General features: G+C 37.9%; 1 protein-coding gene across 2 annotated transcripts in view; it reads right to left on the bottom strand.

The window, feature by feature from the left end:
* Nucleotides 1-16,846, bottom strand: part of LOC126248924 (microphthalmia-associated transcription factor) — a 385,226-nt gene that overhangs the window by 17,256 nt on the left and 351,124 nt on the right. For both annotated transcript variants that reach the window (XM_049950421.1, XM_049950420.1), the window contains exons 4-7: nucleotides 12,767-12,856; nucleotides 12,278-12,458; nucleotides 11,307-11,382; nucleotides 8,949-9,114 (exon numbers count right to left, since the gene is read on the bottom strand). In XM_049950421.1, coding sequence (XP_049806378.1) covers nucleotides 8,949-9,114; nucleotides 11,307-11,382; nucleotides 12,278-12,458; nucleotides 12,767-12,856 — 513 coding nt within the window. The remainder of the gene's footprint in view (nucleotides 1-8,948; nucleotides 9,115-11,306; nucleotides 11,383-12,277; nucleotides 12,459-12,766; nucleotides 12,857-16,846) is intronic.

The raw sequence follows: 16,846 nt of genomic DNA, 5'->3' as shown, positions 1-16,846 counted from the left end.
AACCTTCAAGCCTGTCAACAGCACTTGGACATATCATAAGAATTAAACACCCAAAAGGAATAATCTGTAGTGCTGCAGATTGTATCCAAATGGGATCAAAGAACCTACCTACTGACAGATACAGATACCTTAAGCAGCAGTTTAAAGACAGCCTGCAGCAGGCAAAAATAGAGCGCTGGAATTGATTTCTTGCACAGAACCTACACCTTGATCCATGGGGTAAGCCATATAAAATCGTCTGCCAAACGATAAAATAAACTGATGGCAGCATGACAGAAAATGGCCAGCAATCTGTACAATTACTGATGGACACAATTTTTCGAGACAACACTGCAGAGGGCAAAGTTGATGAGCACAGAGAATAACAGAACAAAAGTAGGGAACCATTATGTGTAGATGGGATAGTTTGTCCTTTTTCAGATGGGGAGGTGAGGAAAGAATCATTAAACTGAAAAGGAATAAATCTTGATGGCATCCTTGCTGAAGCTCTACATGTCCTTAATATGCACATAAGTTTACATTTGTGCCAACTATACGATGTCTATTTATTGCAGGAAAGAATGCCATACATGTGAAAGTAAGCAAATTTCATTATCTTGAAAAGAGTGAAGATAAGGCTCTTTTAGCTCCAAAGTCTAACACACTGATTTGCCATCTCGACATCTTGTAGAAAGTCTGGAGAAACTGTTATTTGGTAGACTACAAGAGAAAAACTTCTTCATGGAAGGAACTTGCTACAGTATGGATTCAAAAGTGGAAAGTTAACAGAACATGCTGTAAGTAAGGTACTAAAATGTACAAAAATGCTCTGCATAAATTTGTTGTATCCACAATGGTGGACATCGCTGGGGCATTCAATCATTCCAGCACTTTTTGATCTCCTGAAGAACCTGAACTGCCCACATGCATCATACAAATGTTTTAAGAACTATTGTCAAAAGAGAGAAGCATCTGTCATGCCCAGGAGAGACCACTACAAAAGAAATTTCAGAAGGTAGTCCATAGGAATCCATAAGTGACTCTGTATTCTGGTATCTGGTACTTGATCAGGTGTTAGGAAAGCTACAGAATAATGAAGCAGTCGTAGTAGTGGCATATGCTGATGACCTGATGATACTTGTGAAGGGAAGCAACCTGAATGAATGTAATGTAGTCTTTCAACAATTACCTCAGCAGTGCCAAGATGTTAAAATGTCTGTTGCACTTGAAAAGATCACATTCATGTTGTTAAAAAGAAACCTTTCAAGAGACCCAATCACGAAATTAAGCAACAGGTCCACAACGAGAAAGTCCATCAACAGATACCTAGGTGTCTTCCTCGACAAGTGACAAAATTACGAGTGCACATATTGAAGAAATGAGCATGATGAACAAAATTATTGGCCTAGCCAGTTACAGTTATAAACTACCAACGCAAACAAAAAGGATGTATTATAATTCTATCCTAACTGCAATCACTGAATACTGTGAGACTGCCTGGCTGCACAGAGTTGTGCTCATAGCACCAGCATGGGTATTTAATACTGATGGGAGCTTTTGATACTCTTGGGTAGCATGTTACTTTATCATTCAACCCCCATCTGCTGCACTACAGGATGTTACAACAGAAGATCAAGAAGCAATGCAGGGAAGACAGCCGAGGTCAACAGTTGGGGTAGACAAATAGCCAACTCTGCATGCATGGCAAATGTAATATCACAGTGGAAATGCAGTTGCCGTGCCATGCCTCACCACCTAAGAAACTAGAACCATGGTTACATTTATACGAAGACAGTAACTTGTTCTCGAAAGAACAGTTACTGTTAATGACCGTGCAGCTTTTCCCTGGAATAAATTATGACTAACTGACAACATCAGCTGCCGACAGGTGTTGTTGATATACCTCGATGTGGACAGCTGAAAATGTGTGCCCCGACCGGGACTCGAACCCGGGATCTCCTGCTTACATGGCAGACGCTCTATCCATCTGAGCCACCGAGGACACAGATGAATAGCGCGCCTCCCGTGAGACTCACATTCCCAACTGTCCACAATTCTACATATGTATTGTACCTTATAGACATTTGCCCACTCACTCATTACTCGCGCACGCTTTGGTGATTCCCGTAAGAGTTTGGGCAACCTGTGCGCATTCGAACAGACGAAGATCAATGGCTGGGTAGCCTTTAACTATATATACGAAGACAGTAATATCACAGTTGTACAGAAACCAGATGGCAGTTATAAGAGTCGAGGGGCATGAAAGGAAAGCAGTGGTTGGGAAAGGAGTGAGACAGGGTTGTATCCTCTCCCCGATGTTATTCAATCTGTATATTGAGCAAGCAATAAAGGAAACAAAACAAAAATTCGGAGTAGGTATTAAAATTCATGGAGAAGAAGTAAAAACTTTGAGGTTCGCCGATGACATTGTAATTCTGTCAGAGACAGCAAAGGACTTGGAAGAGCAGTTGAACGGAATGGACAGTGTCTTGAAAGGAGTATATAAGATGAACATCAACAAAAGCAAAACGAGGATAATGGAATGTAGTCAAATTAAATCGGGTGATGCTGATGGGATTAGATTAAGAAATGAGACACTTAAAGTAGTAAAGGAGTTTTGCTATTTAGGGAGCAAAATAACTGATGATGGTCGAAGTAGAGAGGATATAAAATGTAGACTGGCAATGGCAAGGAAATCGTTTCTGAAGAAGAGAAATTTGTTAACATCGAGTATAGATTTAAGTGTCAGGAAGTCGTTTCTGACAGTATTTGTATGGAGTGTAGCCATGTATGGAAGTGAAACATGGACGATAACCAGTTTGGACAAGAAGAGAATAGAAGCTTTCGAAATGTGGTGCTACAGAAGAATGCTGAAGATAAGGTGGGTAGATCACGTAACTAATGAGGAGGTATTGAATAGGATTGGGGAGAAGAGAAGTTTGTGGCACAACTTGACTAGAAGAAGGGATCGGTTGGTAGGACGTGTTTTGAGGCATCAAGGGATCACAAATTTAGCATTGGAGGGCAGCGTGGAGGGTAAAAATCGTAGAGGGAGACCAAGAGATGAATACACTAAGCAGATTCAGAAGGATGTAGGTTGCAGTAGGTACTGGGAGATGAAGAAGCTTGCACAGGATAGAGTAGCATGGAGAGCTGCATCAAACCAGTCTCAGGACTGAAGACCACAACAACAACAACGAAGACAGTAACTTGTTCTCGAAAGCTGTCCACATCGAAGTATATCAACAACACCTGTCGGCAGCTGAGGTTGTCAGTTAGTCATCATTTATTCCAGGGAAAAGCTGCACGGTCATTAACAGTAACTGTTCTTTCGAGAACAAGTTACTGTCTTTGCATATATAGTTAAAGGCTACTCAGCCATTGACCTTCGTCTGTTCGAATGCGCACAGGTTGCCCAAACTCTTACGGGAATCGCCAAAGCGTGCGCGAGTAATGAGGGAGTGGGCAAATGTCTATAATGTACAATACATATGTAGAATTGTGGACAGTTGGGAATGTTTGTCCACATCGAGGTATATCAACAACACCTGTCGGCAGCTGAGGTTGTCAGTTAGTCATCATTTATATGGTTACATTTTCCGGCAAGTGACTACACTCTCACTGACAGCAACGATGGTTCCTCGGACCAGAGCAGTTGTGCACTGAAACCAAGGAGACAACAAACAACAGAAAAGCAGATGGAACCACAACACCCTACACAGTGCCCAAAGAACTGGCAATGTTTGTCTATGAACTGGGGAGTGTTGGAGTGCATTGGGAAATGTGACAGACATAAACTGATATTATAATAGTGGTAGACATGGTTAGATTTTGTAGTAGGATGCTGTAATTAGTTAAGGTGATGGAAAGTAGTACTTTGTTGGATGGAATAATTAGAGCTACATGAAATTAGCAAATAAACTTTGAAAATTTAGCATTTTGAAATCCAAATTTAGCATTTATTTAGCATGTATATTTTTTTAAGTATTTGTGCATTTAAATAACTCTAAACAGCATATACATACAAAATTCTTAACTTAAATTTTTCTTTTTTTCTTTTCACTATTCAGTTTTCTTTTTTCAACAAAAAATATGGGAAATTGCTTATTTACGTAACACAACACCATAGTGTTAGGTCTCACTCATATTAACACACATTACAGGCCCAGATACAAATGTTTATCTATTGAATCCAATCACTGAAGTTATTTCAATAGTGTCTGGCGTCACTGAGCATCTCCTGTCACTTACAACTAAATTGTACATTGAAAAGTATCTCCCGACATCCACATTATTGACAGGTGCCCAAACTGCAGATAAGGCAGCTCTTCCAGAGTCACTATATTCAAGCTTTTCACAGAGTAGAACTTGCACTACATCAGGCCTCTCATTATGTCTCAAAACTGCTATGGTCATTAGCGCCCAGTCTGTGACTTAGGAAAAGGTAAAAAACTAAAATGGAAACCAGCAGCAATGGGAATGAAACTCAAAAAATTGGAGAAACTACAAGCAGAAGGAAAGCTTAAATAACCACGACAGAAAGGGGTTTGCCATAGAGATGTCAGACATTGACAAATCACAACACTGGTGCAACTTGGTGGTCATCCTACATCTGCAATGCAGGGGTGGAACACGTGGTGGCACGGTAACTGCTGCAAATTGTGGCCTTGTCATCAGTCATCTACTAACAGTCTGTGCAAGTTCGAATGACTGTGTGATTTCAAAAGACTGTGTGATGCACAAGATGTTCTCCACTATGAGATATCCAGTTTCAGCACCACCGTAAAGACCTCAGGATCAAGTGCCAGCTGAGCCAGGACATCACAAATCAAGAGTCCGTGTATTAAGTCTTGCAGCCTTCATTGGCGCAAGTGAAGTCATATTTGCAGCTGAGACCTTGCAAGCCAGTGACCCATGAGAGGGATGATTGCGAAGGCTGTTTATTCAAGCCTGGAGGCAACCGCATGATATCTCTCTGAATAACAATTAGTCAACTGAGTGGTCAGTGCATCTGACTGCCATGCAGTGGGCCCGCATTCGATTCCTGTGCGGGTCTGAGATTTTCTCCACTCAGGGGCTGTCCTCACCATCATTTCATCATCATCAACACGCAAGTCACCCATTGTGGCATCACCTGAAAAGAATTGCAACTCAGTGGCTGAACTACCCCAGGTGGGAGCTCCCAGAAATGACAATCACAGCAATGGATCATCCTTGACTTGAAACACCATGAAATGTTAGTTTCATCAATACAGATATATGTCCCAGTCCTCAGTAGAATCATGAAAAGGCAGATATGACACGAGGACAAATGGCAATGTTGACCGTGGGGGATGATGAGTTCTGGTGCAAGGTGGCTTTGTGCACTCTGAGTTGTCCCCCTGAAACTGAAGCAACTTTTGTAACAAGTCTATCTGAAGCTGCTGCTGAAGCACAAGCTATGGCTGCTGCTCCAGGTGGAAAACCAATTTACGAGGGTTGACTGAAAAGTAATGCCTCTACTTTCAACAGTTGGCAGCGTTGGTATGCGGCAGGTATTGGCTTGTTCTGTAGCCTCTTCTCTGCAGCTCCAGTTGGCAGGAAGCCTTAACATTGAATGATTGTGTTGTTACAGTGTTAAGTATGGTACCCTACGTAGATGGTTGGTCAATGTGATTTAAGCAATGTGCATTCATTGAATTCTTGACAGCAGAAGGTGTCACCCCAAAGGAGATCCATCAGAGAATGAAAGCAGTTTACGGTGACTGCGTTGACATGAGTACTGTGCATCGCTGGGTGAGTAAGTTTAAAGATGTTGAGGTGGGAACATCTGACCTGCATGACAAAGAGTAGGACGTCCTGAGACAGCAACTACCTAGTTTCACAAGCAAAATGTTGACAAATTGATTCAGGATGATCGTCGTATCACTCACAGAGAAATTGCAAGCACAATCGGCATTTCACAAGAACGTGTGGGTCACATTATTGCTTTGCTTGGCTATTGGTTACCCCGGATGCTGTCTCCTGAAATGAAAGTGCACAGACTTGAAATTTGCCAGGAACTCCTCTCGCGTTACGAGAATGAAGATGCACAGTACTCACATCAACACGATCACCATAAACTGCTTTCACACTCTGATGAATCTCCTTTGTGGTGAAACCTCCTGCTGTCAAGAATTCAATCACTCCACATTGCTTAAATCACACTGACCGACTGTCTGCACAGGGTTCCATACTTTACACTGTAACAACCCAACTGTTCAATGCTAAGGCTTCCCACCAACTGGAGTTTTAGAGAAGAGGCTACGGAACAAGCCAGTACCTGCTGCATACCAATGCTGCCAACTGTTGAAGAGTTACGAAGGTGGAGGCATTACTTTTCAGTCAACCCATGTAGCATCCATGCTGCTGAACAACTTCATTTTTCCTCATCACTAATGCTACATCTGCGAGTAGCTGCATACCAGCACACACATCAGAACCCAGTGGAGAAACAGGTTAAGCCAAAAGGTGGAAGAGCCACCTGGGGAAAGGAACAGGACATCAAGCAGTAGTTGAGCTAAACATGACTGACTGATGGCCTATGGGACACAAACAGAGAGAAGCCCCGTGCAACCTATGCAACAACAAGGTGTAAAGTGAAAACCTTCACCACAACGATGTCACCAGACCAAGAACAAAGAGAGACACAATCCAAACATGACCAGTGAGAAATGCCAAGTGACATTGTTAGTGAATAGCCCAAACTACAGTGATGATAGTAAGTGACAACATCAGGTGTGAGCACAGAACCGACTGATCATTTGCTGGGTTGCTGTATTTATGCCAGCTGTGAGGAGCACTATTGGTCGTTGTATTCATGTGATGAAACAGGTTTGTGCTCACTATGCAAGTGCAGCACTGCAGCGATACTATGCCTTCCAACAGCCATCTAGGTCCATTTCCTCCATCGAGCACTCAACTTCCACAGAACCGGATTACAGAGAAATAAAATGTGCTCTGAATATGAGCATGAGTGTATCTAGTCATGTGACCAAATCTGTTCCTGCTTAGGTTAGGTTACCATTTTGCCTTGCAGATTAATAAGCGAGGTTGGCAAATCTGTGTAACAAGTAAGCTTCAGGCCCCATATGCAACTCTCAAAAAAAGTCCTACAGTGGCATCAATCTCTGGATGTTGTGAATTCATATGACACACTATGTTGGCCACTACAAACGCCTGAGTGTAACAACTTGTGGGAATATGAAATGTGATGATGACATACACTCACTCTTACATTAAGCAGGTGGTAGACTTCAGTTCATTGGTAGGACACCGGAGAATGGAGTCAGTCTACAAATGAGACTGTCTACAAATCACTTGTGCATCCTATCTTAGAATATTCAAAAAATGGTTCAAATGGCTCTGAGCACTATGGGACTCAACTGCTGTGGTCATCAGTCCCCTAGAACTTAGAACTACTTAAACCTAACTAACCTAAGGACATCACACACATCCATGCCCGAGGCAGGATTCGAACCTGCGACCGTAGCAGTCGCACGGTTCCGGACTGCGCGCCTAGAACCGCGAGACCACCGCGGCCAGCCTCTTAGAATATTAATCAAGTGTGTGGGAGCCATACCAAATGGGGCTAGTAGGAGATATTGACTGTTTACCAAAAAAGTCAACGTGAGTAGTCACAGGTTTGATCAGCTCACAGGAGAGCGTCTTGGAAATGCTGTATAAATTGAACTGGAAGACTTTTGCAGATAGACATAAACCATCCTATGGAACTTTACTTACAAAATTTCAAGAAACAGTATCAAGTAAGGAATCTAGGAAACATACTACAGCCTGCTACATATGGCTCCAGTATAAATTACAAAGACTAGATCAATTACAGCATGCACATATTGATTTCAGAAGTCATTATTCCCATGCTCCACATGTGACTGGAATGGGGAGAAACCATAATGTGTGGTACAGAGGGAAGTACACTCTGCTATGCACTTCATACTGGTTTCTAGAGTATGGATGTAGATATAGACTGGTGATTGGTGCAGTAGATATGTGGATCCTAGCAGTTATGTCCAATGCAGTGTCAATTAAACTCTCATAAGAGAAATTTTTGAGTATCCTGATATAGTCCACCAATATCAAATTTGATGATTCAGTTGCCCATAGAATAGGCTACATAATTTTCAACCTAGTAGTACTTGAAAGTAATCCTCATGCATGAGAAGGGTATAGTGATCTCTAAAATGCAGAAACTACATGTGCACATCTTCTAGACAATGTGGCAGGGCTCATTTTAGGAACCAATTTTGTGCAGAAGAACCATACAGCTGCCATTAATAATAATATGCAAGAACAATTTGTCTCTTTACTGGGTAAATTTGCTGTAACAAGGTTGGTGGTGGTATCTCAAAACTACGACCTACAGCAAACACAAACAACTCCAACTGTTTGTGAATCCTAGAAAAATCAGAGTTTTCTACCTGCAGTACACTGTTAGTTGCAGTGCCAAGCAAAGCATCATCAGTGTTCCAGAAAGTAGACATTTTTCTAAATCTGTAAAATCTCATTTGGGACTCAGCACTGTGTTTGCATTTTTATATAATAACCAGACTCATGCCTCAGTGTTTGAAAGCCAACAACAGTATAATGTAAGCAAATGTCAACTGGTACAGTAGATATACACAAGCATGGTTTCAATTTCCTCTAGCACAATAATCAGTTTCTTCGGAGGAACATTATTTTTGGATAAGTCATGCATTAACTAAATGAACATGGGAAATGACAAATTTCCATGTTCAGATAAGAGGATTTCTGCCACTTACTGCACCAAAAAACAGTGTGTAAGTGAGAAAAAGGAATATTCACTAAAGCAATGAGAGACTGTGTCAGTCCATCTGTCACACACACACACACACACACACACACACACACACACACACACACACACACACACACACACACAAAATTTATAAAGGTGAATTTATATGTCGTACCTGCACTCTAAGTAGCAGTTTTCTATTTTGTAGCTCAAGCTGGCGTTGCTTCTGTTCACTTTGCTTCATTCTTTCAACTTCACTTTTCAGAAGTTTTATGTAATCCACAGAGGATTTCAGTATAGTCCCTTTATTTGGTCTTACATCACGCACTATTTCATAATACCTGCAAAAATAAAAAGATACGTCATGGAATGATGCTGAACATTACAATTACTACTACGGGCTTGTGTTTACAGTTACAGTTTTGGTTAAATTTATTCACTATTCCTCCATTTTAAAATTATATTACTAAATGGCTAAAATGGTCACACAGTCCAAAATGCAGATTGCCGTTCTCATGGCTTCCAGGGGAACCAAGAAGTTGATTTTTTGTATTTCATATAATTACTGACTGAATATGAAAATTTAAAATACCGTCCTAATCTACTCACCAAACGTATAATCTTAAGTTAAAGGTTTAACACAATAAATCAAATATTACATTTAGAAATGTGTGTGTGTCTTGAAGCAGCATAACGCATGGTACACAAATGACATGGATTATATTCATCCAACATTTGACAATGAGAGCACTACCGACTTCCAACGAACTTTACATATAATTTTAAACCTTTTTATAACTACTACTCATTGCACCCCCTCCAAAACAGTGACATGAAAAAAGTTTAGTACTTACTACATTTTTACTGTTCGTACAGTAAAACTTCCGCATCAGGCATGATGCTTCAATTTATTATTTCTTTACTACTTACTCTATTCCTAACACATCATGCAGACAGTATTCATATGTACCACTGAATGCAAAGTTATCAGACATTAGAAGGTGTTTTATACATGGGAGCTCATTTCTTTAAACAATCAGCGAGGGTGGGGTGAGGAGGGGGTGCTACTGGTTTACTTTAACTGAACGTACTCTTCAGGTCCTTGCTGATTTGCATTAACCAGTTTGTAAAATTTCTCACACAAATTATGTTTTCTAATTGTTGACAGTGTGCAGTTATAGGGCTATTATCTCTTTTGGAAAGGGCAACTGTCACATTAGCACCGTAACGTGCACTAAATTTAGGTTTAAAAAGTTTTAATGATGTTAATGTATGTCTGACAAAATACTATTGCAACTGTGTAATTAATTACGAACAAGTGTCACCACAAATTAAGCATATTATCATTCTGTGGTTTCACTCACCTAGATGTTCTCAATATTGATGAAAATTTATATATCTGGATCTTGTTAACACAGTGCTGCTCTCAGGTGAATAATTTATAACACCACACCACATTCATGAAATCAAGAACAGGAACTAAGCATTAAAGTAATTTTTTATGTTTGTCAGCTTGAGGTCACTAGGGATAGTTCACTCAAAGCATCTGGTATGGATTTCTATTTGCACAATGTATTTCTGTGAATATGTTTCGATGAATGAGATGGCAAAACAGTGCTAGCATATTCCAAAATATACGTGGTTATCTTTAGGCAGTTAATTGTATTCTCTTCATGGATGGTAGACACTTACTGATACTAACAATTTATTCTGGGCTTGCTCTTGATCTAGGTTTCTTCATGATTTTCTGTTTTACACGCTTACTTCCAATTCTTCATTTTTGGTGTCTGAATAAGTAACATGAGCCTCCACAAATTTGTGATTTCTTGTGTGGAATTTTTGTCCTACCATAACTGATGCTGGTTACTCTCCTGTATCTCGTGACTGCATATGGTGGTGGCTCAGGTTACTTAGTCGGGCACTAAAAGTGCAGAATTGGAAGTACATATGAACACCAGCATCTGCTGAGAATATGCTCCTTGGGCACATAAGCAGACAAATCAGCTTACTATGAAAAGAAGAAGAAGAAGAAGAAGAAGAAAATAGCCAAATTTTCAAGGTTTAAAAATCATTTTGGACATCACCACCACCATCATTCTCAATACATCATGATCAGTACTAAACATAGGCAGAGTTACACACATAAAAATAAACTGCATATGCAGTAAGATTTTCTTTTTAAAGGAGAAAAGCAGACATAATACAAAAATTTGAAATAAAATAAATGCGAAATGGTGTGTAATCAGGAATGACAGAAAAGTTTGGAAAGGTCAGCAAAAAGAATAAAATCAAGAGAGCAAGAGGAGTGGCACATTGGTTAAGGTACTCAGAGAGAGAGAGAGAGAGAGAGAGAGAGAGAGAGAGAGAGAGAGAGAGAATGAAAGTACAAAAGTGTGAATAATTAATATTAATCCATATTTTCAATTCTCTAAGGAACTTGGGGACAATGGTTAGCAATTTTGAGGGATTACGAGTGGCAGGTTGGGGGGAGGGGGGTTTCAAAGTCTAATCAAAGTTTAGTAATTATACTTACGGATCATTTGTTTTTGGCAATAATGTTCCAAGCTCTTTTATTCTGTCATTTATATTGAAACGTCTCCGCCTTTCAACTGCAATGATATTTACCACAATAAGTATCTAATTTACAAAATCAATATATTGTGTAGTAAACATACAAGCATATATAACTAGTTAAGTAGCTACTTAATAAATCTCCAAAGTTGACTGACATGAGGATGCACTGTCAGTACCTCCAGTGTGAAATCCTACATCACAACAGTTATAATTTAGATAATGGTGTTTAATTCCAACGGATGAAACTGATATAATTAGTCAGATATGAGATAAATCAATAATTATTTGTGCCATCAATACTATATAGTATGAGGCAGCTAAAACAGGTCACCCAAAATATATATAGAACAAGTAAATGTACTGAGGTGTGGTTTTCACTAAGCTATAGTGTGCAATGTGATAAATTTTCTGATGTGTATAAGTAATCTTTAACTTTTATAGCTGCTGAATTATGACACAGACTTATTTTTAATGGAACTATATCATCTTTTTCTATTGCATTGGAAAAAGCCTTCTAAGAGGATTTCAGTGACATAATACATATAAAAAATTTTAAAAATGTAAGAAGAACAAGATAAGAATGCCACATAATACCGTCCAGTCATGAGGATAAGGAATGTACCTTTTCATTCATTCTTCTTTTCTGTTTTCCCCATCTGACACAAAGACTTACACTTCTCTAACCAGTAAATTTGTGGCACAGGTTCATAAAATTATGGATTCCAACATTTAACATCCCACAAATATATGTGATAATTAATGAGATTTTTAGTTTATCTGTCCATATTATGACACTGTGACATAATTTAATACCACACATTACGGATTTTTTTCTGCATGGTTTGAGAAAAAAGTGTGTAACCATTTTGTTTTCTTGATACAAATGAATATAAATGAGTTTTGCTTAAAGTGTTCTACTGTGTAACTTACTCATGTTATGGTTATCCTTCTTCTGTCTATCCTTTGCAAGTGCATGGAGCTCAGCATCACTGAGTTGAATTGGTTCAGGCTTTATTTGAGGTAAATCAGGAGGGCATGAATTGCTGGTTTTATTTACACCTTTAGGGCCCAAGCCAATAATCTCTTCGTAAAGACTGTTTGCTGAGACCAGCTGCAAGTACAGGAATCATTCATAATAGAGGAAATGTGCACACAAAATAAATGGAATTAAATAAACAGTTGATACCATTTATAAATACTAAATAAACAACTAATGACCACTGTGTCTAGTTTTAATGTTTCACACATTACTAACGAATAGTACCCATCTTGAGGATTTTGTGTTGAAATTCTAAGTAATTACACAACATCCACAATAAATTAAAAAGATAATAACTCAAATTCTTAATTCACATGTAAAGAAATTTTATATGACTAGTAAATACTGAAGATTATGAATTTATATCCAGAGTACCATACCTGAACATCTGGTGCGATATTCAACGCTGGATCTCTGATCTTATCTGAATTGGGATCAAAAGGCAAGAAGTCTTCAAGGATGTCTTCTGCCTAAAAATAAAGGAATAATCTTTTAACTGAAGATATAATTTTAAGAAAAATCAAGAGATTTGGCAGACAGAGGTGTAAAAATGTTTGAGTAAAATTTATATCCCAAATGTGCTGTTTTTTTTTCTCCCTAACTATCAGTAAGGATACTGCATTTTTAAAAAACTATAGTCTCTGATTTTTAATATGAAGGTTGTAAAATTCATATGCATAAGTACTTGTAGTCAGAAGCTCACTTTATTTCTGTATTATAGACAGGATTTTGGTCTCCTAGTTCATTACATTTTATGTGAAATGCATCTTCACTTCCCCTCCAATACTGAAACATTCATTTATAAATGCCAGTAATATTGCTTTGTAATTCTCACATTTTTCTAAATGACAAAGGCATACTTTTTACTGGCCAAGTTTTCACACAATCACCTCATCAGTCATCATCTACTTAAGTCTGATTCATTGTTGATCTAATAAACTATAGCATACCAGCTATAATGTTTGAAATCTTACATTAACATTTTTCTTGCAATTACTAGGTGACACATGATTTTGGTGTAATGTTATGTACAGAGAACTGTAGTGCACTGGAGACTGTAAAATAAACTTTTACTGAACAAGCTATACAACTGTAGATATATAACTGTTGTTACTTTTATGCGCATTACATTACATATTCTGAGTCATCTGCCTGTCTTTTCACCACGCACTAATTATATGTAAATGCCCCTGTAAAAAAACTGTTTAGTCTGTCAACAGTAACGCTGTATGTTGTCATAAATAGCAACAGTCCTTTCACACTTTCTAAAAATATGACAGATGCTACTTTCACTTCTAATGATCCCTCCCTATTAAGAATGATATACTGAGTTCTGTTTACTACGAAGTCACCAAGCCAATAACATGGCTGTTGTTCTGATATTCCTTGTCCAACTCAGACAGAGATCCACGTGTAATCAGTTCGCTGCTGACTGCAAGTTAAATCATAACCAAAACATATTATTTTGAGTTGTGATCCCGGCTAAAGGAAAAAAAAAAGAACTTGAGGAAACTTGTGAAAGAATGGAAACACATTGCAACACCTCTGGTTTAGCTCCCAGTATTCACTGCATTTTAAATGGTAAAATTCCGAAAACTATTAGGAAGTGGAGTCTCTCAGATGCTAATGGGCATTTCACAAGTTTATTTATTTATTTATTTAGCATCCAGTAGATCACACATGTGATATAGGATTTGTCATTTGATTACACGTAACACATAACAACACATACACATAATAAATTGACAAACATATACAAACAGCAAACAAATTACATACACATAGTACAAAAGTAGTGTACAACAACATATTACCCAAAAAACAAAAGTACATGCTCACAATGAAAATTTTTAGATAATGAACTATGCCTTATACACAAAACTTGTTACGGATATACATCATTTAATTAGTCTGACAGGTTTCAATTCACAGTCTGAGACAGGTATTCATTTACACTGTAGAAGCATTTTTCCATCAAGTATTTTTTTACTTCATGCTTGAAATTATTTTTGCCTTTCAATTCTTTAATTTGAGATGGAAGTGCATTTAAAAGCTTTATTCCTAAGTGGCTAACATGTTTCTGACTTCTAGTTTTTGCTACATAGGGAATGTGGAAGTCTTTACAATGCCTTGTATTGTGATCATGGTAGCTTGAGTTGGTTTGGAGATCGCAGTTATTTTTACTTATCATTTCCAGGCATTTAGAAATATATATTGATGGTATTGTAAGTATCTTTAGTTGTCTGAATAAGGGTCTACAGTGAGTTTGTGGTGGGCTGTGTGTCATGATACGAATAGCTCTTTTTTGCATAATAAAAATGTCATTTAGTCTTGACCTGGTTTTTCCCCAAAAACTTATGCCATAGCTTGCAACTGATTGGAAATAACTGAAATATACTGCTCTAATACATTCTTTGCTGCATACCTTGGATATTATTCTTAAGGCAAAACATGCTGAGCTAAGTTTCTGGGTAAGATACACACTGTGTTCATTCCAGTTTAAATCTTGGTCAATTCGCATTCCCAGAAACTTTGTAGTGCACACTTTTTCTATTTGTTTGCTATCCAGCATAAGGCACATATTTTCCCCTTGACACTTGCTTCCATACTGTATAAAGTTTGTTTTCTTTGTATTTAATGTCAGCTTATTTGAATAGAACCATGACTGGATGTATGAGAGCGTTTTCTCTGCTGTAGTACACAATGATTCTTTTATATCACTAATTATGATACTCGTGTCATCTGCAAATAGTAGAATTTTGGCTGAGCTGTCTGGAGCCTGTATATCATTGATATAAATTAGAAATAACAATGGGCCCAGAATGCTGCCCTGTGGAACACCTATTTCAATTTGTTTTGGTTCCGATACGAGTTTAAAATTGTGAAGATTGTTGGATGACCTCAGCTCAACAACTTGTGACCTGTTTTGCAGATAAGATTCAAACCATTTTTTAACAGTACCCCTGATGCCTATTGCTTCAAGTTTCTCTAGTAATATTACATGGTTCACAGTATCAAATGCTTTGGATAAATCTAGATTAATTCCAACAACCTGTTTATTTGACTCCAAATTTCTTACTATTTCTGTTGTGTAGTCCAATATGGCTGTTTCTGTACTGTGCCCTGCTCGAAAGCCATGTTGATTGTTATTTATTAGTTTATATTTTTCTAGATTTTTGTAACCCTGATTTTCATTAATTCCTCAATTATTTTGGAGAAGGCTGGAAGGAGAGATATAGGTCGGTAATTTTCTATTTTATGTCTGTCACCATTTTTGTATAGAGGTATCACTTTGGAGATTTTAAGTTTGTCCGGAAATATCCCTTCACTAAGGGACAAGTTTGCTATGTGCACTATAGGTTTGACAACACATGGAGCAATTTTCTTAATTATTGATACAGGTACATCATCCAAACCAGAGGACATTTTGGATTTCAAGCATTTAATGACTTTTAGAACTTCATGCTCATTTGTTGGCATTGCCATCATGCTGGTATTTACCATTGGAGTTGTCACTGTTGGTTGTTGCATAAATTTACTACTTAAAGTAAGGGGAATATTTACAAAATAATTGTTTACATAGTTTGCCATGGCATCTTTTTCTATGGGAATATTTTCATTATTTTTAAGATTGATTTCCTGTTCTTTAGTTTGACCCCCAGTTTCTTTTTTTACCATTTTCCACATCATTCTGGACTTGTTACTAGCTTGCCTTATTAATCTATCATTACTTAATAATTTTGCTTTTGCTAATACTTTGCGGTAAGTCTTTTTGTATGTCCTCACATACTCAACAAACTGCTGATCATGACATGTTTTTAACTTTAAACTTAGTAATTTCATGGTTTCACTTGACTTTTTAATTCCGGGTGTAATCCAGGTCCCTTTGGATCCAGATGATCTATAACTCAAAAGCTTTTTTGGGAAACACATTTCAAAGTATGTCATAAAAGTGGAAGCAAATATATTGTAAGCATCATTTGTGTTTGTTTGTGCCAGGACCTCTGACCAAACTGCATTTTTTAAATTATTTTTGAACTGATTACAATTTTCAGTAGAGAAAAATCGTTTGTACTCCTTTTTATTTTCCTCCTCCTTGGGAGTTGCAGTGAGATTAAAGGTTAGTGCATTATGATCTGATAATCCTATATTCACATTTGTAACTGCAACTTCACGTGTGTGCACATTTGAGAAGATGTTATCTATTAGGCTTTCACTGGAATCTGTTATTCTCGTGGGAGCTGATATGTGGGGGAACATGTTGAAGCTTTTTAGTATGTCTAAAAACTTGTTTTTTACTGGACTCTGGACCAATAGATTAATATTAAAGTCACCACAAAGAATTATGGTAGAGTTCTCATTTGAGAAAATGTTGAGCATTTCTTCCAAATTCTTAAGAAAGACTTCAGTATCTCCAGATGGTGACCTGTATATTGCTGCAACAATTATTTTCTTCTTTA

This window comes from Schistocerca nitens, chromosome 3 (assembly GCF_023898315.1).
Source record: "Schistocerca nitens isolate TAMUIC-IGC-003100 chromosome 3, iqSchNite1.1, whole genome shotgun sequence".
Lineage (NCBI taxonomy): Eukaryota > Metazoa > Arthropoda > Insecta > Orthoptera > Acrididae > Schistocerca > Schistocerca nitens.
The sequence above is the reverse complement of the archived record's forward strand: the minus strand, read 5'-3'. Positions and strand labels throughout refer to the sequence as shown.